General features: G+C 35.2%; 1 protein-coding gene across 4 annotated transcripts in view; it reads left to right on the top strand.

Annotated features, from left to right (window-relative positions):
- The window catches only part of LOC125048919 (voltage-dependent calcium channel subunit alpha-2/delta-3), a 54,059-nt gene extending 27,942 nt beyond the window's left edge, over nucleotides 1-26,117 (top strand). Inside the window, exons 5-25 of one of the 4 annotated variants that reach the window (XM_047647918.1) lie at nucleotides 3,917-4,048; nucleotides 4,650-4,927; nucleotides 11,498-11,611; nucleotides 11,827-12,022; nucleotides 12,621-12,757; nucleotides 12,858-12,938; nucleotides 14,080-14,160; nucleotides 14,972-15,046; nucleotides 15,405-15,419; nucleotides 16,113-16,223; nucleotides 16,653-16,866; nucleotides 16,944-16,989; nucleotides 17,263-17,435; nucleotides 18,076-18,166; nucleotides 18,451-18,483; nucleotides 19,785-19,898; nucleotides 20,389-20,659; nucleotides 20,739-21,099; nucleotides 21,295-21,574; nucleotides 21,755-21,941; nucleotides 23,380-26,117. In XM_047647918.1, coding sequence (XP_047503874.1) covers nucleotides 3,917-4,048; nucleotides 4,650-4,927; nucleotides 11,498-11,611; nucleotides 11,827-12,022; nucleotides 12,621-12,757; nucleotides 12,858-12,938; nucleotides 14,080-14,160; nucleotides 14,972-15,046; nucleotides 15,405-15,419; nucleotides 16,113-16,223; nucleotides 16,653-16,866; nucleotides 16,944-16,989; nucleotides 17,263-17,435; nucleotides 18,076-18,166; nucleotides 18,451-18,483; nucleotides 19,785-19,898; nucleotides 20,389-20,659; nucleotides 20,739-21,099; nucleotides 21,295-21,574; nucleotides 21,755-21,941; nucleotides 23,380-23,481 — 3,092 coding nt within the window. In that variant the 3' untranslated portion in view covers nucleotides 23,482-26,117. The remainder of the gene's footprint in view (nucleotides 1-3,916; nucleotides 4,049-4,649; nucleotides 4,928-11,497; nucleotides 11,612-11,826; nucleotides 12,023-12,620; nucleotides 12,758-12,857; nucleotides 12,939-14,079; nucleotides 14,161-14,971; nucleotides 15,047-15,404; nucleotides 15,420-16,112; nucleotides 16,224-16,652; nucleotides 16,867-16,943; nucleotides 16,990-17,262; nucleotides 17,436-18,075; nucleotides 18,167-18,450; nucleotides 18,484-19,784; nucleotides 19,899-20,388; nucleotides 20,660-20,738; nucleotides 21,100-21,294; nucleotides 21,575-21,754; nucleotides 21,942-23,379) is intronic. The other 3 variants (XM_047647993.1, XM_047648071.1, XM_047648165.1) reach the window with 3 other exon arrangements.
- Nucleotides 26,118-27,049: the final 932 nt, after the last annotated feature.

The raw sequence follows: 27,049 nt of genomic DNA, 5'->3' as shown, positions 1-27,049 counted from the left end.
TCTGGCCGTATCGATTTTTTAAGACACATCCCAGTGTTTCCAAAGCTCGTTTCCACGAGTTGATATTATCTTTCGGCCGCGACTCTATAACATCAAAGCTATTAGAACTATTTGTATTAATTATATACCACTATAATTTGTATTAAGACGTAACTAGAAAGTGATGGTTATTGATTGTAGTGAGAGTCGTTACACGACAAATGTTCAGATCTCATGAATTGTGTTTTAAAGAGAACTATAAGTGCACATAACGTTGCGAGTGCGTCTGCGATTGAGGATGCAATATCCACTGAATTCGTTTTCAATCAAATATGTACTAAGTGGGGCGCAGACTCAAAGTCAGGATATTGAAAATTTTGAATCTCAAGGGTTCATTTGGCGTAGAATAGTTTTACAGTGAGACAATAACACATTTTCCTTATTTAATTTTCCCAATGCCATATTACACTTTGATTTAAATTTTGTTATGGTAATGACGCAAGTTGTTTAATGATTAAGCATTATTAATTTTATATATTATATAAGATGAAAATATTAAATAAGCCCGAACGAATGAAGAAAGTCTCAAAATTATTATAATTATTTATGTACAGAAATATAATTGACATTATTAAATAAAAAGGAGGGTAATTGGCGGCCACTGTGAGAAAAAAAATTAGATAGGATAAGCGCAAGTACTGCAAAAATACATAAGACATATAGTTATTTAGACAAAACTAATAGAACAAAACAAAGCAATTAAAAACAAATGTAAACAGTGAACAGGACAATAAAAAAAATAAAAAAAGGTTGCGTGTACTTATGTACGCGCGTAAGTAGTTATACTTCTTTGGCTTTCTTTATTTTTTTTTAAATATAATTAATAAATAATTAATATTTAACGTAAACAATTTAATAATATTTAATATTTAGTATATTATTCAATTAATAATTAATATTAATAACAATTATTATTATTATTTATTATTTTATTATATTATTAATTCAATTTAATAACTTGGTATGTTTCATAACCTTTTAACTAAGTAACAATAGGTCTTAGTGAAAAGACATTGCTAAATTTCTTTGAAAAAATAATTAAAACTCCTTTATTTGTTTAAAAGGTAAATGACAAATGTCATTAATCATTATGGTCATTCAAAATTTGCGATCTTCGAACTTCACGCATATTCTATTTCTTTTTACTTGTAGATTTTCTTATTCCCATCTCGCTCGCGCACGCTATAATCACACTGACAACTTTGTGTCACGGTGCGCGCGCAATCGTAAAATTTCACTCTCATCAATTTTTCATAACGCGCCTAAAGAAGTATAACTTCAAAAACACATGAAAAATAAGTGCACATGAATCACTATATTTCAGATCAGTAGTACAAAAGTTAGGGATACGATGTGGACAGGTAATATTCTATATTTTGAAGCATACCTATATAACGTAATATTAATCACAAAAGTTCCATATGAAAGCTCTTAAGAAGTTGATTAGACTTACATCTTAAATGACATTGAGTGACAATGTAGGGCTGTTTGCGTTGTTTGGGCCCCTGTCGCTGAATAATGATACGTAATATATTGTCAACGGGCGCGGAGGCTCGTCGCCTGTGAAAGGGTGAAATGATTTATTAACAAACGGTCTAACCTATTTTTTCTGTGACCTCAATCATTAGAAGTTACTTTTGTAATACATTGTGTGTTTTATTGTAGTTAGTATTTATTTTAATCATGCAATAGTAACGATATAATGAATAATTTGGATGTTGTCTTAAAAAACTGTCTATGGATCTTTTTGTACGTTTTTAATCAAGAAGAAATATAAAATAACAAAATGGAGTATAAAACGTGCTCGGTGCCCGTCGCAATACTACAATTGAAATTCAAACGCCCTATCTGTTTGAGTCTGGAAGTGTCGACAACACAAAAATGGCATAAGCTGGTTGAGGCCTATAACTATGATCGGGTATATCAAGGGGAACCTTGCACTAAACTTTAATACATTCTAATTTTTTTTTTGTTGTGTTGTAATATTCTTTAGGCTGCCAATAAAGAATGGCTTAATAATTATACGTTTTGAGGAACGAATTTTGGAGGGGGGCCCTTTTGTAAAACGTTACGATGCGGGGCGGGTATTTCATTACGCGTTATATATATATATAAAAATGAAACCCATTTTCCGTTGTCACGACATAACATGAAACGGCTTGACCGATTTGTCTGATTCTTTTTTTATAATATTCCTTGAAGTACGAGGATGGTTCTTACGGAGAGAAAAATTAAAAAAAATTGAGTGAAAAAGTCTAAAAAAACACTTTTCTATATTCCCATACAAAATATTCGTAATACTACTTAAAAGTCAATTTGAACTTTAATACCATATCATAAAGTTCAAATGTTAGTGGAGGGGTTCCGGGAAGGTAAATTTTAATTTTTTGACATAATGTATTTGTTGTCTTATCAACTTTCTTTTTTTATCTTACTAGCTAGACCAGTGTCCCGAATAGCAGAATAAGTATTTTAAAAAAAAATAAAGAATCGACTGTTAGGCGGTACGATGTTCGCCAGGCCAGCTAGTAGTTAATATTATTAGACTTTCCAGTACTTTACACCACATAATGGTAACTTTTAGGTATAAAGAGTCACTAGGTGGTCACGAAACGTTTTACTATAATTGGTTATAGTACTGTACTTGGGTACAGAAAAACGTTACGGCGCGTTACACGGAGGGAGGGGGGGTCAATAATCTCCAAAAATTGCGTGACGTAGTACTTGAACGCTTCCTTATGTAAAAATAAACAATTACATCATTATTAGTACCAAAATGAGACATTTTAAATAAGAATTAATAAGCGGATCCAAACCATTCACCGTTGAGGCTAGAGACAATTAATCGTGTTGCGTATTTAATTCGAACCAACCAAAGTGCATTCAAATTACGTATTACTGATGTAGGCTGTATGTAACGTTGCATTATGCTTTCATCTGGGTTAACGCAATTAGCCCATATAGAATTTCAGCGCAACGAAAAGTTTTCATGTTAGAATCAATGCCCCAACTCAATTTAATTGGGTTTTAGCTCCGCAGACAAGTTCTTTATGTTTGGAATGCTCTCTATATAATTGTAAACTTAATTTAAATCTGGTTGCGAATGCGAAATAAGTTCTTAATATAGAATTACGTCGTATTTTCTATTCATTCAGACGAAAAACCTATATAAGTCTCTATTGTGAAATTCTGTTTGAACAGTAGAGTATCCTGCTGAATAGTGAAATAAGATTTCAAGCATTGTACAATAGATTCAATGTCGACTTCGAAAGCAATTGTGCCATTAATTTTTCCGCTTAATTCGGGGCAAAAGCAATCAGTGTTGCTCAATGAAGCAAGTCCACCAATTACAGGGCACTAATGGCTTCGCTAGTTAAATAAAAATTTCCCTAATTGCTTCATAAAAGCTCTTGCCTCGATACATAACTTGGATCACTTCATGCATATTTCATATTTTTTTACGGGATACTGCATTAACGCTCAATTTATTCAATTAAACCTCAACCACAAAGTTATTGTTTCGGTGAAATATTGGCTAAACAACATATTTGAAATGCAATTAGAAATATAAATGAAGTCTCGCAATACAGGGAGGAAACACACAGGGACCAAACTTTTTACATTTGTTTTGATTTTAATTTTATTTATTTTAATTATTACTTTATAGGTTAAGAAAATTTTAAATACTGTATTTGTGTAAATAAAAATACTATCATAATAAAAAAATTAAAAAAAAATTAAACACATTCAAATTAAGGAATAAATTAGAAATAACATAATTAAGTCATACAAACTAGACACAACATTAGTGACACTTTTAACACACAATAAGTCTTACATTATATTAATTAATTGATAACTTTTTGTTTTGTCGCAGATCCCGAAGTGCAGAATCAGATAGCATGGTCTGAGCATTTGGATCCACTCTTCGTTAATAACTACGAAATCGACCCGACACTTTCTTGGCAGTATTACGCCTCGTCGTCCGGGTTTATGAGAAGATATCCAGGTTTGTAAACCTTAATTTGTGGTAAGTACTATAGTTTAATACAACGATAAATGGCTTACAAAAAGGAGATTAATGAACAACAAAAAAAGTTCTTACTTTTAAACTGAATTAGTTACGAATAGTAAAAATGATACTAAATCTAATATATTAAATTCTCGTGTCGCGGTGTTTGTGGTTAAACCTCCGAAACGGCTCGACAGATTCTCATGAAATTTTGTGTGCATATTGAGTATGTCTGAGAATCGGACAACATCTATTTTTCATCCCCCTAAATGTTTAGGGGTCTAAATATATTTTTTTATTTTTAGATATTTTTTTATGATACAGCATTAAAAAATACATACAACCCCTAACTTTCACCCCTCTACGATCAACCCCTATTTTTTTATTATAAATGATACATGGCAAAACGACATTTGCCCGGTCAGCTAGTATCATATTTAATCAATCTATGATTACTGTTTTAATGTTATTGTATGTGAGCATTATTTTATCGTTTGACCATTGAGTCGTTTTGTAGTTTTAAGAGGTGATAACACCAATAATTGTTGATTAATTTTAGATTAACCATGACTTTACTTGATTAAGAATCTGTTTACAGCTATGTCCTGGCCACCGGAAGATGGTTATTCACACCACGCACGTGACTTCTACGACTTCAGATCATCAAATTGGTTCGTGGAAGCAGCGACATCACCGAAGGATTTGGTCATCCTTCTGGACGATTCTGACGACATGGGATCATCATATCGAAGACTGGCGAAGATCACAATCTCAGCATTATTGGATACCCTAGGGCCTAATGACTTTGTCAATATTTATAGATACAGTGATACTGTATCGGAGTTACATCAGTGCTACACGAAGATTTTGGCTCAGGTAAGTAGACTGTTAGGCGGCGTCCTAATTGGGAGCGATCGTACGATGGAGCGATGCGTTTTTCATCTCACGATCAAAGTGGTCGTGCGATGACCTAACAGGTGTCCTAATAGATCGCGCGATGTCCATCGTGTGATGCCGTCGTTCGATGGCTGGCGCCCCTCGCGCGTCGACGCATCGCGTAGTAACCGATTAGGACACTCAAAAGAGATCTGTTGCTTTGATTACATGATCGCACGATCAAACGCATCGTACGATCGTTATTAAAGCATTTCATGTGCTGGCACGATTACTTGTGAGGTTCAAATAGGACACTCTGATGAAATCTGTATGTTTGAACTCATCGCACGACGAGACCGCATCGTGTCATCGTCCGATCTTCGCCAATTAGGACAACGCCTTAGGCAACAGATTAAAAAAAATATATATTTCCGAGCGGCTTGATCCATTGGCGTTGCGTTGAGATGTGGGGTCTCTCTTCATCGTCAACCGCATTTACCACGGAGAGTGTTCAGAGGAGTTGTTAGGATTAACACCTGCAGCTGAGTTTTATCATTGGACGTACTGGCAGACTACTAAAATCCACCCGTATCACCTCGACGTCCGTCATTTCACTACTGGGCGTTATTTAAGGCAGTTTTTGCTACACCACTGTTTTGAACCAGTTGCCGGCTGAAATATTTCAGCACCAATTATATGGATTTTCAAGAAAAGAGCGTACTAATTATTAAAAGGCTGGCAACACACCCGCGAGCCCTTTGGTATTGAGAGTATCCGCTTTCATGGGCGGGCAGTAGCCAGTATCACTTAGAATCGAGAGAGGCTCGTTTATTCGCAAAGTCTTCGTCACACTAACTATATTATAAGTCTATGAAATAGTGGTTCGTAGACTATAACTATAAAAAAATTACAAAATCATTAAACTTTAAAGGAAGATTCTTTTTTTTTATGGCTCTGGCACGGTTTGGGCCGAGAACAAATTTAAATTAAATTAAAACTTGCCCTCGAACCGGGAATCGAACCCGGAGGAAGATTCTTGTTAAATAATCAACTCTTTTAGCCATGAACTTTTTGATTAGGCTATTTTGTAATGTGATGATTATCTGACCGATTTGGTGTCATGATGAAAGAAATTAACGAAAATGAAAGAAACAAATATTCAAAACTGATTTGTATTCTCATAATAGCTAGACAAATGCATATATTGCGTGCTACCACTTTTTGATACGCATCTGCCGCCTGTGTATTTTGGCTTAATGGATTCAATCAGACGCTTAATCTGTGGCTCTATTATATTGTATCAGCAATTATATATTTGAATCATACATTCCTTTCAAATCTTTGAAATACAATTTCACATACGATCCCAAAAGTTGTGTAGAAAGCAACCTAAGGTACATTTATTAATTTCCTTTGAAGAGACGGATTGACGAGTTTTACGAGATTAGTCATCGTATAAAATTGACGGAATAAAAGAAACAAAATAATAGAATTTATTACAATAATTTCCCATGAATAGTAACTAAATTGATGTAGGATGAAAGACGCCGTTTGAATTTAAAACGCGATGAAATACAAAACATCTTTTTAAAGAGAATTCATCAATTGTCTAGTCCATCCAACTTAATGGAATATTTTGAGAATTTCGTAAATGGTTCTTCTTAAGTGAAAAGTTGTATTCGCGGCGTTTAGATTAATGAAACCTCAACTACCTGCTTGCCACTTAGGTAACACAAATAATGTCTAAAGTAGGAATTATCTTCAGTCACTGAAGCAAACCTTCATTGAAGAGTAACTATACTATTATAGCCAAGCCATAATATGATGCTAATAAAGTGCTGATTGACAAAAAGAAGAAGGAAAATTCAAGTGCACAACGTCCAGTGATCAGATTTAAGTTACTATCTATCACTATCCTGCTTTAAACAATATTTAATTTATAAAAATAGATCCATTTCGTACGTAAATCATACACTACGTAAACATTAGAGCAGTGTTGGACTAGGGGTTCCATTGCGCGCATCTCTACACGGTCGCGGTGAAGGAAAATATCCTAGGGAAACTATGTCTTAGATCCAAAAGTCGACGGCGTATGTCAGGCATAAAAGGCTGATTGCTTATTATGCCTGACTCACGCTTATCTTTTTTGATTGACCTGCTTGGCTATCAGAAAAAACAAATGATTACGAAAGAGATAAATCGCAGGCTTAAAACGTTATAGCGCGACTGATATTTTTACAAATAAATGTAAGATATTCCTAGCTACTCCCCAAAACTGACTCACGGCACAAACGTCAAAGCAACAATTTCCCATAAAATAAAAACAAAGTATAATCTAATACATAATAATACATTTTATATACCCCGAAGGATGACACAGCTACAATAAGAGATAGCAATTTATATCTGGGGCATAAATCTGTAGCGAATAGACATTTCCAGATATTTATCACAGTTTCCGAAGAATATTTTTGCTCTTTGAAGACTCTAGAAATTTTGTTCGCGTCTAAAGAACATTTTAAGTGGACGTTTTGTTGTGGTCTCAAGATGTTACGTAATAACTGCAACAGATTAAAAGTGCCTACTGAGATCAGATCACTTGACATTTGACTATCCCGGTCAAGTCCAATTTAGCATTAAACTAAGATCCAATAGTTCTCTAAACAATTAAAAATACTTCAAAACATGGTTAAAACAATATTATGAAATTGTAATGGTAGGGGAGCCTAAGAGGGGATTTCGGGATTTACTAAAGCGCGGCAGATTAATATATAGGGGGATACCTTGTACCCGGTTAAGTACCTCCACAAAATATGAGGCCCATATATAAGGCCGCCCGTGAAGGAGACAGGATCAGATTAGTAAAAAAAAATTGACCATCAGAAATTCCCGAGCGCGTCAGATTAAGGTAGGGTGAGTTAATTACATCCTAAAAAGTGTATATTCCACTAATCGGACAATTTGAGAGTGACGGAAAAAAAGGGGAGGGCAAAAAAAAACCGTCATCTCGACATTCTCGAGCATAGCAAATTTTTTTTTATTTTGAAGGAAATAATTCAAGAATAATGAAAAATATATAATCTGACGATTTCCGCAAGCCGAAATAACAAAGAATCGTCGATAAAGTTAAATGCGTGCAGCTGCGTGATGCCTACATTTCCTTTAACCGATCGGAATCTACTAAACGGCGTTCTAAATATTTCCCTCAAAATTACATTTCCTGTGAATTTGAACCGATTCGGACCGATAGATTTTGAGAAATTTTGAAAAATCTTAAAAAAATAAGAAATATTTTTTTTTAAAGTGGTTTCTTTATTGATCAACTTCAAAAACTAATCCGCCTTTGAGCTTGAAAAACCACGTCGATCGCCACCAAGCTCGTCAAAAGCGGTTGATTAGTTCGAGAGATATCGTGAACGAAAGAAACCCGAAAAAGTGTTTTTCGGGATTACTCCGAAATTTGTGGTTCTATCAATTAAAATTGCAAAATTACTTATGATGATGATAAAACTGCGTCGAATGCCGCCAACCGCATGAAAATTGCTTGATCCATTCAAAAGTTACTGCGGTTTGAAAATTCCAAAAATAGTGTTCTATGAAAATTCTATCAGACTTTCGAGCTGGGAGAGCTCAAATGCATAGACATGTTATTACTTTGAACTCAGCGAGCTCAAAATATCAATTTTAAGCGCCTAGGAATGGAAGTAGCGGGAAGTTGCAGGAATGGCCCTTTCGGTGAATCGTTTTTCTAAATTTTTTTTGTCAGATCAGGCGAATCCCTCTAGATAATCGTCAGATTATGAGACAGTACGTTTAGAACATAAAGATGAACCACATATATCTTAATCTGACGCGCTTGAGTATTTCAAAATTGCGTTTTTTTTTGCATATTATGAAAATGGCCGTGGGTTTGCGTCCCATCGAAATCGTCAGATTAGTGAATGAGAGCTTTTTTTTGGTGCACTTAACACTCCCTTAGAAAATCTGACGCGCTCGATAAATTTTTTTTTTTTTTCATTTTCAACCCTTAAATACAACCACCCGCATCATGCAAACGATCAGATTAACATACGTACATTATTAAAAATACGTAGGGCATAGATGCTATCAATATCTGACGCGCTCGAGGATGTCCATGCAACAGTTTTTTTTACATATTTAACTATCTATAGCCGCTTCCCCCACCGATGAAAAGGAATTTATCATATAACATTTGTTTCTTCTTTTTATCTAAGCTTTGCATCCCAATAGGTCTCTACGACGCTCGAGTAAATCCCCATTTAGCATCGTGGGCTCCCCTACCATAACACATTAAAAGGCTTTGGTATCTTTAGACTTCAGTGATTTAAAAAAATATATTTTCATTCCATTCATTTCGATGTTCTTCTCAAGAAAGCTTCTAAGAGCATTCTGTTAAAACTGTGACAGCGCTAAAATGTGTTTCCCAGTTTATAAGTAGAAAGTTTGGATGATATCTGTGGCGCGAGCGTGAAGATTCCGCAAGTTCCCACTTTTGACAGGTAGTTGTCGCGACCGCGCCTTTATCGAGTTCTAGAACTCGAAGCACACGCGAGTATTTCTAACAAGTTTGACTTGTCACGCTGAAATTAACAAACTTATTACACTTCTTCATTATTGTACTTTAAATTCATAGTATATAAGTGTCTGTGGTATTTGACGACTAAACGTAGTTATTCATATAACACCAAATGGTGTAAATCTTCTTAAACAACAATAAATAAATAATTACAGTAGCCGTCCATAATGTGGTAGACACATTTCTGTGTCCGTTATGAACAGCGTTCAGTGTCTACCAACCGAAAAACGGAACTGGACATAATGCGACATAATTTTATTTATTTAAAGTCCTTCCCAATTTTATTGCTAAAAAGACCCCACTATTTCGTAGCCTTATAATATTGTTAGCATGACGAAGAATTTTCGAATAAATTATAGGTATTGCTGTATTCGGTCGGCAACATCTCTTAATTATGTATTCTCGGGAAGCTGCTTTAGTTTAGAACCACGCCGGCGTTGCGGCCTCGTACGCTGCGTTATTAACATAAGCTTTATGCCGCAGTTTAAATTGATTAGGCATGTAATTAAGAACTGAACGAATGAATTTAATGTTTTTTTATAACATAACTAGTAGACCGGCCAAGCGTTGCTGTGGCTAAGGTTTTTATTTATTACATAGTAGTAAACTATTCAAGGGAAACGGTAGGAGAACTTATGTGAAAGGTAGATAGCTTATGTGAAACGTCGGTACTTTTAACACAGCGACATCTGTTAGAATTGTATCAAATAATAAACAAATATTTGCAATAAAATAATATTGCGGGTATAAATTGAGATGTTAGGTATCCTATCTTTTAAGTTAAATCAAACTGCACACGGTGTGCAAATTTGATTGATATCGGTTCGGCAGTTTAGGAGTCCATAGCGGACAAACTACGTGACACGTAATTTATATATATTAAGAAGATTATAATTTCCCTTTTTTATAACAAACATTTTTAACATCGAAACTGCGTAAACCAAAAATCGCGAACCAGTAAATTCGCAATAAGTTACTTGTTTAAGTGCTCTTATTTGCACATAAGAGTTAAATGTATCTTAATGGATGACACAAATCCTTGACCTCTTCTACGAGTATGAAGGTTGTCGAGAAAATATCGACATCGTAGAATTAGAAATTGTTGCTCGCGAGTGCGCAATTACTTACTGCTGCACGATACAATATTTGCTGTAAAATTGTAAGTACTATAACAATGAATTTATGATATTCATATAATCTTGAATATAGGAAATTGGTCTTATCAGTCGCTAGAACTTATACTTCGTCAAAATTCTAATTAAGTCGCAGAAACCATTTTTTACTCACATAAATCACTCAAAAGCAGATCAAATATGCTATAGGAATAATACATTGACAACTCAGCTTTTTAACAGACTGCCGCCCACCATCACTTTGTGGAACCGTGCCCACAGTGAACCATTTTGACTTAAGAATAAGACAAGGAAAGAGCGTACCTATTCTTAAAAGGCCGGCAACGTACTTGCGAGCCTAACAAAATAAATTGTATATCTGCCTACCTATGAAAAGCTGCGATGTGGGTCTCATTGATTATTTGAATTCGATGATTTGATAACGGATATGAGTAACATAAAAATGTACTCAAAGTCAAATCATTTATTTCAAATAGACCATCTAAAATGGCACTTTTGAACGTCAAAAAAAAATATAAAGAAGATACTAGTTGCCCCTTCCAAAAGGTAGTTTCGTGTGGAGAAGAATGGGCAAGAAACTCCACACTTACTCTTTTAAAATAGGTTTACAATATTTTGTTACATTTGTTAAATAATTATATGTGAAGACAATACTCTTAGAATAAACTACTATACTAAAAAAGTTAGTATACATGTTCCTCACATATTTACAAATATCGAAACCGTATAATATTTACATTAAAGAGTAATAAAAATATTAAAAAAAACACAACAAAACAGTGTGTGAGATACAAAAATATGAGATACTGAATGTTACATTAAAATATATCGTATTTAAAGGCCGTACCGGAGTCGATACGTGAGCTGAAAAGTGCAGTCTGGGGAGCTGAGCCGTCGGGTGGTGCAGCTAACTTAACCGGAGCACTCACAACAGCTTTCGAAATCCTTCAAAGGGTAATAACATTTGTATATTAAATTCATTCCAAGTTACATATTCCTGGTCCCAACTAAATAAATTTCACTTAAATCGCCTTTGATCAGAGCATAATCCAATAAGGTATGGTAATACGAAGTTTTAATGGACTTAAATACTTATAGATTTGAATGATTCGCTCAGTTCGTCGACCTTTCCGTCTAGAACTATTTTCAGAATAGTGAATTATTTTCAGTACAACCGAACCGGACAGGGTTGCCAGTGCAATCAGGCGATAGCTGTTATAGGTGCGGGGGGAGGGGCTAGTGGGGTGAAGGGTGTGTTCCGCGCGTGGAATTGGCCACATATGCCCGTGAGAATATTCACGTACCGCGTAGGAGGTGACGCTACTTCAGGAAGTAATATGAAAGACATGGCGTGTACTAATAAAGGTAAATGTTTAATTATGTATAGTGTGAAATTATACAGATTTTCAGAATTTTAATAAGAATTAGTAAAAAAAAGTTAATTTGCTTATAAAACGCAAAATAAATTATAACTCTACAGGGGTTGAGCTTAGAGACTTCCCGTATAACAATTTTTTGCAGCTGATGACCTCATCTATCCCCTATTTGCTTTTGATCCACGACTTTTCGACCAACCTGTATACATATATTTATGAAATTATATTGGGCAATTTGCAAACGTTACCTTATGTTACTAGTTGTATGTTCCCTACGATTTTTTGCGTAATATTAATGAGTTAGATACTGAATGAAATCGTAAAACTGATTAATATCATGTTTATAAAAACAGGTTGGAAAATAATTTTTATAAAACAAATCTGATTACCATAGTAAACATAGAACCAAAAACCCGTAAACCTTAAAAACCTTGTCGCGGGTTTTTCGAAACTTTTAAGTTACACCGTTTACGTAGCGCACGCAACAGAAATTCTAAAAGGGGTTTTATTAAAAAAAAACTCTTAAGCTTTATAATATTCAGTTTCATATTTCTTTTAAATGCAATTTATATATTTAATTAAATCAGGTTTCCACGTGACAATTAACGACCACAGCGAGATCCGTGCCAAGGTCCTTCACTTCGTAGAAGTCTTGGCGAGACCACTGGTAATGTACCAGACGATACACCCGGTTCACTGGAGTCCCGTTTACGTGGGAGGAAGGGTATGATATCATTTTTTGTGCCACCATTCAATATTTATTTGTTATTGACTATTTACTTTATTCAATCGTGACTATGCAATAAATTAAATGTTTATTACAGAGTAGCAGCTTGGACGACGACGGGATGGGACAGCTGATGACGTCAGTCACAGTACCTATCTTCGACCGGAGGAACCATACCGTAAGTGATCTACCAATGGCGCTACAATTTTTATTTCTGTGCCTCAGATTTCTGTATCTGTTTCATGATCATTTGTCCATCTAAAGGCAAGTAGGTGATCAGCCTCCTGTGCCTAACGCCGTCGAGTATTTGGGTCTAAGGCAAGCTGGTTTCCACACCATGTTTCCTTCACCGTTTAAGCGAATGTAAATGTGGATTTTTAAATTTCCTACATTTACGAATATAACAAGTGGGCTGAATAGCTTTCGAGAGTGATACTATGATTATAGGGGTCATAAAATTTTTCGATACCATTTTATAGTACGATTTGTCTTAAGCCTTAAATTAGGCTTTAGTTTAGGCGATAACCTCTTCATCAGCGCAAAATTTCTGTCCTGCGAACAATCTCTTGAGGTCTGAGAAAAAGTAGCTGGGGGTCAAATCTTTCGAAATACTCGGATTTATTACGATTGAACAGCTTCAAACACTGCTCAGAAGAAGAGTTAGCCACTTTGGGGCGTGCAATTTGTGATTTTCCTGGTGCAGAGTCTGAATAATGTTTTATCAATCCAAGGCTTGGGTGCAATAGTATTTTTTTTCGCCAAAAAGCGATGCTTTTCTTAGGAAACATAAGTTCCTTCACTAAAAATACGATATCTCACAAACTATTCACAAAATAGTACAACAGTGGTCAAATTTATACACGTGTGTCTTTTGAAGGTTAGGGATAAGTAAAAATCACTTGCCCCAGTGTCGTAAAAGCAAAATCTCTTTTTTTTTTTCAAAAAAAATAATAGAGGGTAATGCTAATATTACTAGGATACTAAGTATTCAATTCAATTCAAAAATCATTTAATCATATGGGTAACACATTGTACACTTATGACTTGTCAGTAAAGAAATACATATTAATGCTTCTAATTTTACCTTTATTGCCAGTTCTCAAATCAAGGGCGTAGAACGGAAGAGAAGAACTGGCAATAAACTTTCCGCCACTCTTTTTAATTGCCATTTTTTTTTTTTTTACACAACGTTTGTAAGGAGCTGCAACCATTAAACCATACATTACATATACAAATGTATTATTAGATATTTATGGATACAAATAAAGTGGCGTAATATTTGTCTATTTGTTCGGCACCTAATAATCAGTTATTTCCAGCAAAGAGAAGCCAATCTACTTGGTGTAGTGGGTACCGACGTTCCCGTCGATCAAATAAAGAAGCTCGTAGCACCATACAAGGTAATATAATTTACAAAGTATCGTGAGACTATATTCATAAAAACTAAATCACTCCACTTTCACTCTTTTAACTAAACTTTCGTATCTTTCGATGAGATTGTGTTCACGCTGAGTCGAAAAGAGTATTTTAGTCAAAACGGTGAAATTAGACTGATTTCGTTGTTCATTAAATTGAAGGACTGTATGACACAGTGCGCATAGTCCAGAGTTGAATTGTAATCGAATCAGTAACTGTTTCGGGATGGATATTAAAGAACCTTCTTGTCGATTAAGGAAAAAGATTAAAGATTAAGAAACAGGTGAGGGTTTACAGGTCTTTGAACATTCTGAACAGATATGCTTTGATGAATGGGAAATACATATATGAAAAGTCTAGATAAAATTTAGAGTATTTACAATACTCTTACCTACGTAATAATATTACACTAAAATAAATTAAAAACGTGGTTGGTATACCTTTAATGATTCCTAGGTGTATTGCAATATTTATTCAAATCTAGTTCTATAGTATCGCAATTTTCTTACAAATCTTAGAAAAAAGTCAATTACGGTACACAAAGATGAAGTGCTATTCTAAGGTTGCGTCTTGGAGTTCCAAGTAGGAGAAACCATTTCAAGACTTTTATGATATTATTTAAGCCTAAATAAGTTCAACTTTAAAGAACGTGTCATAATTAATAATTGCAAGATTACGTGAGAGTTATAAGGAGAAAACAATCACTTCATATTTAAGGCGTTTGTGAATGTAGATATTAATAATGCTGTATTAATTTGATATGATTATTTTATTAAAACAATATTCCATTTGCAGCTTGGAGTAAACGGTTACTCTTTCATGGTGGATAACAACGGGCATGTTTTATATCATCCAGATTTGAGACCACTGGTAAGATTTTATCATTGTACCTTACTAAAATAAAATTTATATGATTTTGTTTACATATTAATTCTCTGTTATGTAATCTGCCTAATCTGTGCTTGTCTTTGGTTAATGATAGCACCTTTATTTATAATTTTTACTGCTGTAAATAAATACATGTTCATTATAAATTTCTGAAAAAATTAAAATGTATATACAATTGCCAACGCTTTTAGTTTTCTCTAAGAAAAATCAACCAAGTCCTTTGTGACTGCTTTAACGACAAACTGATGTCTATTATCATCACAGGAAATTACAAATTGATTAAATTTTATAGTAAAAGAACTCATAAATAGTGCCTGATATGCGTTTAATTTTGTTACAGTATACGAACGAGGAGGTAAATATAATCTTTCTTATAATTAATGTTTTTAATAAGTGTCGAATGAAAAAAACAGTGACACTACATACTTTTAAGGTTTGGGCCTTAGGTACCTGTACCTGTTTCGTGATCATTTGTTTTTTGAGCAAGTAGGATATCACCTGTGCCTGACACACGCCGTCTATTTTTTGAGCCTAAAGCTTAGGTTTCCTAGAAAAGCGGTGCCGTTAACTCACCGTCATTATACGGTTGTTAATAACGACCGTCTTTACTTTTTAACATAATACAAAAAAAACAATCATTTTCGCTCGTCTAAGTCACGTTTCCACTATGTATTAATTAAATATGGGCTACACGCGAAAAACGTTGAACTACTGTTTATCACCGCTATGACGGCCGTCATGCAAATTACAGCACCACTATTTGACGTTACGGTGACACTCAACGTTCTCTAGAAAACCTACTCCTATGTAATCTATAGACAACGTATGGGTGACGGCACCGCTTTTCTAGGAAACCTAAGCTTAAGAGATGCCTGTTTTGTTTCACCGTATTACCGAGTGTTAAATGGGCACTTTGACAGAGAGGCCTTTAGCGGGAATAATAGCGTTATACATATGGAAATAAACTAATTATTGACTATTAATCAAACGAATACATATTTTTTTTTATAATTATCACAAATTCGTAATGGAATAACTTCTATTCTAGTATACAGAGACGCTACGTCCGCTATATTCAAGCATTGACCTCACAGACGTGGAGTTACTCGTCGATTCCGATGAGAATTCCCGTGTTAATCTTACCTCCCTTTTACTTGACGTAAGTTGTAAATTAGTACATTATCTTGTTTTTTTTTTAATAATTAAAGGGCTGTTTAAAGTTTGAGGTTTCGTAACCTTTTGGTATTTTTTATTTTAAAAAAAGTCAGTGGCGCTACAACCTCTTTAGGTCTGGGCCTCAGATTTCTAAATCTGTTTCATGATCATTTAAATCTAATAGGCAAGTAGGTGATCAGCCTCCAGTGCCTGACAGAAGCAGCCGACTTTTTGGGTCTAAGACATGTCGGTTTCCCCACGATGTTTTCCTTCACCGTTCGAGCGAATGTTAAATGCGCACATAGAAAGAAAGTCCATTGGTGCACAGCCGGGGTTCGAACCTACGACCTCAAGGAACGTCGAACGCTGAAGCCACTAGGCCAACAGTGCTCTCTAATTTTCTCTGATTTTTTTATTAAAATTATAATTTTAGCTGCGCCACGACATGATAGAGCAGCGAGAGGGTGAAACAGAGATAGGCGTAAAGGTACAATACGACGGTATGCGCCGAGTAGCAACGCGTCGCCAGCGATATTTCTACAGCCCGGTGGAAGACACTCCTTATTCCATCGCCGCCGTGTTGCCCGATGGCTACGGAATGTACGAACTGCAAGCGGAGCAGGAAATCAAGCATAGTCCTATAAATAGTATGTATTTTAAATGTTTTAAAAAACTTGTTCCCAAAATTATCATCTTGCATTACTTTATGACGTATTTGTTTCAGTTACAGAATATTTTAAGGGAGATAACTGGAAAGTTCATCCAGACTGGTAAGTTGTATTAATGGTTTTTTTTTTAATTTGGTATACAACTTCGAAGGTAAGCAACGGTAAAGTATATTTGCAACATGTATATAATAGACTTGGGGGGTAGATACCCCGGATTAATGCCAATTAATACCCGTCAAAAGTACTTATAATAAATCAAGCCTTAGATGTTCAATGTAGGATCATGATTTATATTAAAGTGACGTTATATTGACTTGATTGTTCAATAAATCATTTGTCAATAACAGGGGATCCCTAATAAAAATAAAATTCTAGGGTGTACTGCGAATACGCTTCAACGTCAGACCAAACTTTCAACTCTCCAGAAGAGCAATTATTACATTTTCTGACGCGTACGGGCCGCCCCGGCTGGAAGTGGATGTCTTTGCGCCCGCGCGCGCTCACACTTCACAACGCGCATAAGAAACAGGAGAGAGACTCTTATTACTGTAAGTATTATATTTATTTACAAAAAACATATAAATATACTAGCAGACCGGCCAAACCTTGCCGTGGCTAAGGTTTTTGTTATATTACATAGTAGCAAACTATTCAAGGGAAACGGTAGGAGAACACCAGTCATGGGGACCACCATGCTTTTGTGGTGGTTATGCCATTAAATTGTAGCTTATGTGAAACGTTGGTACTTTCAACACAGCGCCATCTGTTAGAATTCTGAGTATCAAATAATAAACAAATATTTTGCAATAAAATAATATTGCGGGTATACATTGAGATGTAAGCTATCCTATCTTTTAAGTTTTATCAAACTACACACGGTGTGCAAATTTGTTTGATATCGGTTCGGTAGTTTAGGAGTCCATAGCGGACAAACAACGTGACACGTAATTTATATATATTAAGATAAGTAGGTATATTAATTGTAAGTAAGGGTAATCTAAAAAAGATCTTATATAAGACCTCTTTGAGATCTTAACGACGAAAAGTTCAAGCTGATAAATTGATGGAAACACAGTTACGAAATCTTCTCAAATCGGATAATGTTATTGCACTAGAAGTTCAACTCGTTTAGTAAATATCCTAATAATGTTGTTTTAGTATTACTACATGAGTTTTCTTTGATTTCAGGCGATAAAACTTTAGTTCAGTCTTTAGTACGAGACGCAATGGTAATAAAAGAATTGGACGCACATACTGGACATGCTAGCCATCATTCACAGTAAGTTAAACGTTTGATATCTAGCATGCTTATTTATAAAGAATATTTAACCATGAAAATTAATTAAGGCACCTTGAGCCAAATATAATTTGTTGATAAAACTGAAGTCGTTATGTTTTTAAAATATGAAACGGAAGAAAGTAAAATTCTTAATTCGCCTTTTTATCTGAAGAATGCAGGCATTTTTTTAAGGAAACGAGAAAACGTAATTTTAAGTTTGCATGTTTTTAATACTGCACTATACTCTTCCGATCACTAATAATTTATGTTTGTCACACAAATAGCCCGATAGCGACATTAATGGCATTATTGACAAGGTAACGTAAAATTATCGGCATTTTGGGCTAGATGATTTAAATACTAAGTAAACCCCTTTCATGATTTTATACTTCTTTATATGAAATCAATGTTTAAGAGTAACCATGCACAATAAGTAAGCTCCTATGGTCTGTCTATGGTAATGGCTAGTCTAGCTTACTGGCTAATTTATGGGTTTATATTATTATATTCTTTAGTAATTCACTTTTAATTAAATATTGTTTTGTATGTAATAAGTTATTCAACACCTATGTATATTTCTATTTAGACTAAGTTATTGAGTATAAAAAAGCTGTCAAGGAAACAGGTAAATAGATGTAAGCTAATCACCTTTAAAAAGCTGCCAAGGATTTTCTGTGCAAATTGTAATAACTCTATGAAATATTTTGTCTACATTCTTATACTGTTTTATAGTTTTATTATTTTGATGGCTATCGCCAGATCTACTTAAGGGCTAAAGGGCTGCGGCCCAGGGCCCCGTGGATACAAAAGGCCCCAAATCCCCACTGAAAACAATAGGAGATATTTTTAATTAAAAAAAATATCTGACATTTTAAAACATCCAATCATAACGTTGGTAATTCTGAGATCAATCAACCCATGTGCGATGCGTGTCTATCGAAGGGAATGGGAAATTCCCCGTCGCTTGTTTTCAGTCGGTGTATTTTGTCGCGTCTATCACGGGGGACTTCCCCGTAATAGCCCAGAGCCCCACAAATTCACGATCTGCCCATGGATAGCCATGTACCACCGCCGCCTAATTTATCAGCAAAGTATACTATTGTATATAATATATTTTACACGAAAATCGGTCCATGGTGCTTGTTAATAAATAATTAGATTTATTATATTAAAGTAATGTTAAAATAAGATATTCACATTTAAGTAAGATTAATATTAACGATATTGTTATTTTACTTAAACTTAAGCTAAACAGAAGTTTAGTTTTGTTTTTATAAAATAATGTAAGTTAAGAAATTCAACACAAGTACAGTTCGACCGTACTCAAAAAGTACTCAAAAACGACCGAACTGATATTTATACGGTTTTCGCCAATTGATAACTGATTCCTGAGGAATGTTTAAGTGTATAATTAATGATTGAATGTATAGTAACTGAAATATGCAAATGTCGAAGAGGTCACAAAAAGTATTGCCAAAAGACACGAAACTCACACGGGCAAAGCTGCGGGCGGAAACTAGTGTCTAGTGTGGCAATTCAATTATTAAATTATATTAATTCCCTACTATGGATTAACTAAATTATATAAAATAGTCATTAAGACACTATATTTTTACAGGCAAGGCCGATTCCACAAGTTCGTGGTCACTATGTCCTTCATTGCAACACGGAGTGGTCTTCTGAGATGGACCGAAAATCTAAACACAACAAGGTCTACCGACTCTGTTGATCCGTGAGTAATTTTAAGCAATAAACAGATGTATACTAGAAACAGTTTCTTGGGGACATTACAAAGTCTAAGAACAATACTTCGTTATAACGTAAACCAACCGACCAACCTAAGAGATATTTAGTTACAATTTATTGGGACTAGGCCCATGAAAGACAAAAACAAAATAAACACTATACAATCTAAGTTGTGTAGGTCATACGAACTTCGATACAATATTTTAGGTTCAATATCCAATCACATACTTTATGACAATAATAAAAGGTAAATTTAAATTAAGGTTCTATATTTTTTTTTTACAAAATTCCTTGCACTTTACTCATCATATTTCCTTTTTTTTAGTTACTAGCCCTTACTAGGGTTGCCTGGAAGAGATCGCATGTAAGCGATAAGGCCATCCGTTGCATCCCTTATAATTTTGATGTATTGTCTTATTTGTGTTTTTTTAATGCAACAAAGTGTGAATAAACAAAATAAATAAATTACCTTTCAGACATTTTAGCGAGAAATACGCGCGATCTTTTGATTCTGAATGGTATCGTCGCGCAGTAGAACATCACTCTATCGAGCCAGAGAGCTTTGTGTTCTCGGTGCCATTTCGTGATGGCTCTGAGGCAGATGACTTCAATGGCAAGCCTCCATTAGTGCTCGCGACTCACGCCGTGTTTGTAGAATCAAGGGGCCACAGGGCACCAGCTGCGGTAGTGGGTCTGCACTTTCAACTAGATTCGCTGGCTAAACATTTCCTGAATGTAACATCAACGGTAAATATCTGAATTAAAAAAAACTTTTTTTTCATACCACACCTTCAGCGCTCCTAAATTACTTTTTATTCTGTTCCAGTGCACAGCCGGAAGTGTCTGCAAGAAGACGTGTGCTGGGGACGAACTTGACTGCTACATTTTAGATGATAATGGCTTTATCATTCTATCAGAGGACGTATCACAAACAGGACGTTTCTTCGGTCAGGTCGACGGGACTATAATGGATTCTTTGGTTCAAGACAAAATCTACAAAAAAGTTATAGTTCATGACCACCAAGGGCGGTGTCCAGATTCCAGAAACCAATTCAGTGGGGAGGGAAATAAGTTGGCGCCAATGAAACCGTTATCTTGGCTCGGTGGATATTTAACTCGTTTGTTAGCAGTGTGGTATCCTCTATGGGATTCTGTTGTTGCTCATCCTTATACGGAAGATGAAAGCGGTAAGTCCTTTTAAATTGCACTTGCGATCCAACTATTGAGCACCAGTTGAATTTATTAATTAGTGATCTTCCTCACCTTTAGCCCTATAAAAACTGTACATTTTTATAAGGTGTTTCCGCCTTTACTATCTCCAATATTATACGTTCATTCCTTATTTATGCCAATTAACGAAACAGTATAACGAGATCCCTTAGGGCATTCTATAGATTACGAGGACTACGAAGGAGAAGAGGACTTAGAGCGAGACCATGGCACGTACGAGATCATTATAGACGGTGTAGGTGATGTTAATCATGAGCCTAGCGCTCCGCCACCTCACATGCCAAGAGAACCTCCACGGGAAGCTGCAAGATCGGCAGCTGTACGGCCTTGCGATACTAGTGCTGAGCTCTTCACACTACAATCGACGAGGCTAAACGCAGCACAACCGCTGAAAGGGAAACTGACTAATTGCCATAACTCTGGCTGCGAAAGGTAAGTTTCAATGGACTTGTCATTTGAGTTGTGAAAAACAAATACCATACTAAGATACTCGATTTAATCCTATCCTAGTGTAAAAGCTTAATGATACTGTTTGAAGAAGAGCTGTATTCCATAACGCATGATTAACGCTTTGGTGATTGACATTTGTTATACCAATTTAATATTTTCCAGGCCATTCAGCGTGCAGAAGATCCCGCACAGCAACCTGATCCTGTTAGTAGTAGACACGTTGTGCCCATGCGGTGCGAAAAGACTGGACGTCCGTCCTCGGGAGGCACCGCCCCGCGCTGCTTGTCGCCGCCCCCCGCGCGCCTCGCACCGCCGCAGACCTCGCTCATGCGTCTCTTACCACCCCGAGGTGGGTTGTAATATTTTTATTTTATTTGTACAGTGTATGTAACGGAAGGAAGCTACAAAAACATACTCTACAAAAGTACAGGTTCACATGCTGTAATTAATATCAACAGAGCTTTAATATTGATCTTATTAATTGATTATTTGTACATATGTACACGCGTTAGAAGGTAAAATTCTTTGGGGTAACACGATAAAAATCATTTTAATAAAAAAATTATCTTTCGCCTTATTCTACGTTTGTAAAAAAAAACGACACTAACAATAGAAAAAAGGCATTTAATATAGGGTGTCTCAGTAAGAGTGCACTTTTTAAAATTGTAATATTTTTGTTGTCCTGCAAGTGGCAACTCTGAAATTTGACAGCTGTCACCTCTGTTTATTCCGATTATTAAAAATGGAGCGCTTTTTGAAAGAACAACTCGTTATAATTGTGAAAACTCATTACAAAAGTAACGCTGAAAACGCTCGCAAACTTCAACAAATTTTCAGCCGAGAAAGTGCACCTAATGTGTCAACCATTCGAAGAGTGGTCAAAAAATTCGAAGAAACTGGGTCAATTAGGTATGGATAATAAGAATCCTTTGCGTCAACGTACCGGTCGGTCCCTTGAAAACATTGCTGCTGTAAACGAGAGTGTCGCCGAATACCCGAAAACATCAATTCGACGCAGCAAATTTTGACTAAAGACCTCCACCTTCATGCGTACAAGGTTCAGTTAACTCAGGAGCTCAAACCAGCAGACCAAGGAAAGCACCGGCAATTTGCTCAATGAGTAATGGAGCAAAGTGAAGTCGATGCCAATTTTTCGAAAAAAGTCATTATGTCAACTGGCCACCAAGATCGTGCGATTTAACGCCATGCGATTTTTCTTTGGGGTTTTGTGAAATCTCGAGTTTATGTGAATAAGCCCGAAACCATTCCTGAGCTCAAATCGGAAATCCAACGCGTCATCGGTGAGATACTGCCACATTTCTGTGCAAAAGTCATGGAAAATTTTATGAAAAGTGTAATGGCCTGTCATCGGAGCCGTGTAGGTCATTTGCATTTTATTCCATACTTAATCGGAACATGTCTTCTTTACAATGCAATAAAAATATCAGAACTCTGTCATAAAATACTTGTCTTTATTTAAAAATTAAAAAGTGCACTCTTACTGAGACACCCTATACATAGAAAGTTTTATTATAACGCATTATCTATCTAGTAAAATAAACTTTATTTAAATATCACAAAAAAAAATTCTACATAATTACAGAAATGGACATTTTTTATTTTAAAATGTTGACTATGCTAACTTCAGGGTGTCGGTTTTTTGTGACGGTGTGCGCGCGCATCGTAAAAATTTACTCTCATCATTTTTCCCTAACGCGCCAAAGGCAGTATAACTTCAAAAAATATTCTAAAAGACCCAATTAAAATGTATTTCACCTTTTTTTTAGGAAATCGAGATCCAGTCCTGTGGGCGCGCCGGTCGATTGGAAGCAGCAACCGCACTGTCTTTTGTTCTCTTACTGCGGCTATGCCTCTCTTTCGTCACGTGACTATCCCGCCCTTAAATCGACCGCAATAGCTTTCCATTACCATATCGAATTTCATATCACTATCATTTTACCTAGATCAAGAAAGCTCGGCGAGTCGATGTACGTTGTGTTCGAATAGCGTGTGTTAGACGATACTTGGACTGTTTTGTCGTAAACTAATGTCTGGTAATACTCTAATGGGTAGACGTTTTCAGGAAATAATTTACACTTCTATATTCTGAAAATACTTTTTAAGAGGTCGCGTAATGAGGAGTTATTTTCCAGAAATGTCTAAATGTCTAAGACCGAGTACTGCAGTATAGTCTACGTGAAATGCTTAGGAGTTTTGATCAATTTTATCGACTGAAGTTTTGGTCCGACCAAGTGAACTTTTGATCTTGTTTTGAGACAGGATTATTTATTTTAAGGTAAGATACGGTTTAGAAAGTTTTCCCTCTTTGTTCAGTTCTCATATTATAACTACGATGCATTTGCGTATAGGTAGGTAACTAATATCTTGTTAAATTTAATTAAAGATTAACTTGAAGATCTTATAAATTATAGAGATGTTAATAGGTGATAAATGATTTAACCTAAAGTAATTACTGTTTTAGAAAAATTTACCTGTGTTGATCATGATTCAGTTCTTTCTCCAGATCAAACTTATTGAAAATATACTCTTTATGTATATAGAGCTAAATTTCATTTATAGAGTATAATTTTATGTGTGCCTATGTAAATTAAGTTGTTGCTGTGAGCGACATCGTGTTATTGAAGATAATGTTTATCTATGAGAAAATAATGAGATATACATCTTAAGATATAATCTTTCAGTTAAAGTTTCCATGGTCTAATATATTCAACGACTCTTACTGTTCGATGTCCTTGCAGTGATTTCACTAAGTAGTTGTTAGGGATTTTCACGCCTAATCTTTGAATATTTGAGAAAATTAAAGTTCTCGTATTTTATTGTACATATTTACTATTTTGATGGCCTACGCATAACGTGTGCCACTAATTTAAATATAAATTAAACGTAACTTTGGTCATTAATTTATATAGCAGAAGTACTTACTGTCACGGAGGTCTATTAAACGTTATTTTCCTAAATTCAATAAATGATGTTACTCTAAATTATCGTGAACTATCTCGCTATAGCATTTTATCCATGTACAATAAATTTTTCTTGTCTATAATGTTGCTATTGTAATTGTATAAAATTAACCGTTGATGGTATTCTAAGTGTACTTCGAGTGCTTGCTGTTGTCCATTTTTATATATAAAATATAATATGTAAATGTCCGCAAAGCTCTGAAATAGTACAAATTACTTAGTATTTATCACATTGTGTGCCAAATACAGCAGTATTATATTTCAAGTGTCCAATTATATTATTTCGCTTGGACAAAAGCAAGCCCAGTAAAACGATAATACATGTTTTGATGGCATATAAAGAGAGCACTAATAGGCTACAAAAATTAACAAAGAATGGTTTTACGTAGAACATAATTTTGATTATTATTATTCCGTTGCAACATACAATTTAATTAACGATTTTTATGTATTATAGATATGGCCTCGTACATAGTTCATAATGTGAAGTAAATAGCGTTCCTTCGGGGATGTAGTCACAAACGTGACTTAAGTTTGGGCATTCCAGAGATTGTCAGTGGTTCCATTTTATTCATAATGTTGTATCCTTATGTATTTACAGTGTTGTTGAAGAAAGCTTTTGAAATATTGTACATTTTGTATAAACTATACAGTAAGGAGTCAATAAACATGTAATCGTTTCTACCAGTGAGTGTTAACGAATAATGTATTGAAAGTGCTTCTTGAAAGCGTCGAGTCTTCCATAGCAGTCGTGAGGCGTGTTTACTCTAACTAAGTATTAAATTGATAATAATAGTGTATACTCTATAGAATAGGGACGCTCGCGTGCGTATATTTCGAGTTGCACAGCGCGGGCTTAGTTCTATCATAGACACAAAAGATACCTCGTTTAGTTACGCAATAATAGCTAGACGGTTAGTATTCATTTCGCGTTTATTTCGTGGACATATCAAATCAGGCACCAAATACTAAATAAGCGATTTTTTGTATATTTTCGATTGTTGTCCTAAAGTCGTTTTAAGGAGGCCTCAGTCAATCTACGATAATTTCAAAATCCGCCATAGTAGCTTTATATATATCATCGTAGCGTAAGTAGAGAAATAAAAGGATAGAGTAAAACTCAATTATTTAGCCAATTGTTTTGCAGTGCGCCATTGAAAGAGGTCTTCTTAAATATTTTAATAAGATTTGTAATCGTGGTAAGTTTTAAGACGGTGATGTACGCCATTCGATTCATCGGTGTAATCACTTTTCTAAAAAAACACATCCGTTGGTTTCATCCTTTTAATATACTATCGTGCCCTCGTTAACGCTTCTAGAATTTAGATAATACACGAAATTTGTGGTTAATTGAAAATTCGTGAGTCAATGTCGCCGTCAGTTTGTTTGATTAGTGGATGTATTATAATTGTTGTCTATGACACGGCCGACTGTGAAAATGGTTCTCTAGTGTAATTCTAGACAAATATTCTTTTTGTTATTTGCCAGTTCACGCTATAGATAAACTGTAATTACAATAAATAAAGTTCTCTTATAACATTGTGTCTGTGTGTTTTCTTTAACACCTTAGTCCTATTTAAACAGTATGTTTAGTTTGAAGCTAAAATTAAGGGTTAGATAATTCTTCCAAGGGTTGGGAATGAAATACGAAACGATGCTGCGCTTTGTTCGAATGTTCAACGGCATCACTACTCTAAAATACGTTGACGCGCTTCATGTCATTATAGACCGGGAGATAGTGACACAAAATATTGGGTCATTTGTACAAGTAATGCGGTTCTTCGGGGGTTCTCATTACGCAATGAAAAAAAGAAAAATATTGGTCATAGCGCTGGTACCGGCGGACCAATCGCGTGGGCGTTAATTGAACTCGTCGGATTAATTACGAGTGTCAAATGATTTGTTCCACAAAAATTCTAGTATTTTCCGATAGTACAAAATAAATAAGAGGCGGTAGTGTCATGCCATACTTCTCCGGTGTGACAGCCCGCCATACCGACGGGAATGCGTTAATTTAAATAAATAAAACATTTGTACCAGGCTAATTTTTGCACAGTTAATCATTGTCGTGCAGCCATTTACGAAAATCACAATTTTCTTTATCGTTTTAAATGGCCGCCATACCGCCGAAAAACAGCAATTTTTTTTGCCATACGATTTGTACCAGCCTAAAATTTTTTTCAACAGTCCCTGTATGATCATAAATATATGTCTGATAATGCCATACCTGTGGGAAGTGGCGAAAAAAAAGACATACATACTATAAAAAAAGGCCAACTCTATAAGAAGTATGGCAAATATATATGGTCACATAACACATTGCATCATATAATTTCCAAATTGGTCCGTTTGACCAATTACAATAGAATGCTTCTCTTCGTCTTGCGTTTTACATTTTCACATGCTGCAGAGCAGGAAAGAGATCGCGATAAATTTGAATTCAACATAAGTATTTTTAGTCTAGATTTCTCTAAAC

This window comes from Pieris napi, chromosome 1 (genome assembly GCF_905475465.1).
Source record: "Pieris napi chromosome 1, ilPieNapi1.2, whole genome shotgun sequence".
NCBI classification, from domain to species: Eukaryota; Metazoa; Arthropoda; class Insecta; order Lepidoptera; family Pieridae; genus Pieris; species Pieris napi.
The sequence above is the reverse complement of the archived record's forward strand: the minus strand, read 5'-3'. Positions and strand labels throughout refer to the sequence as shown.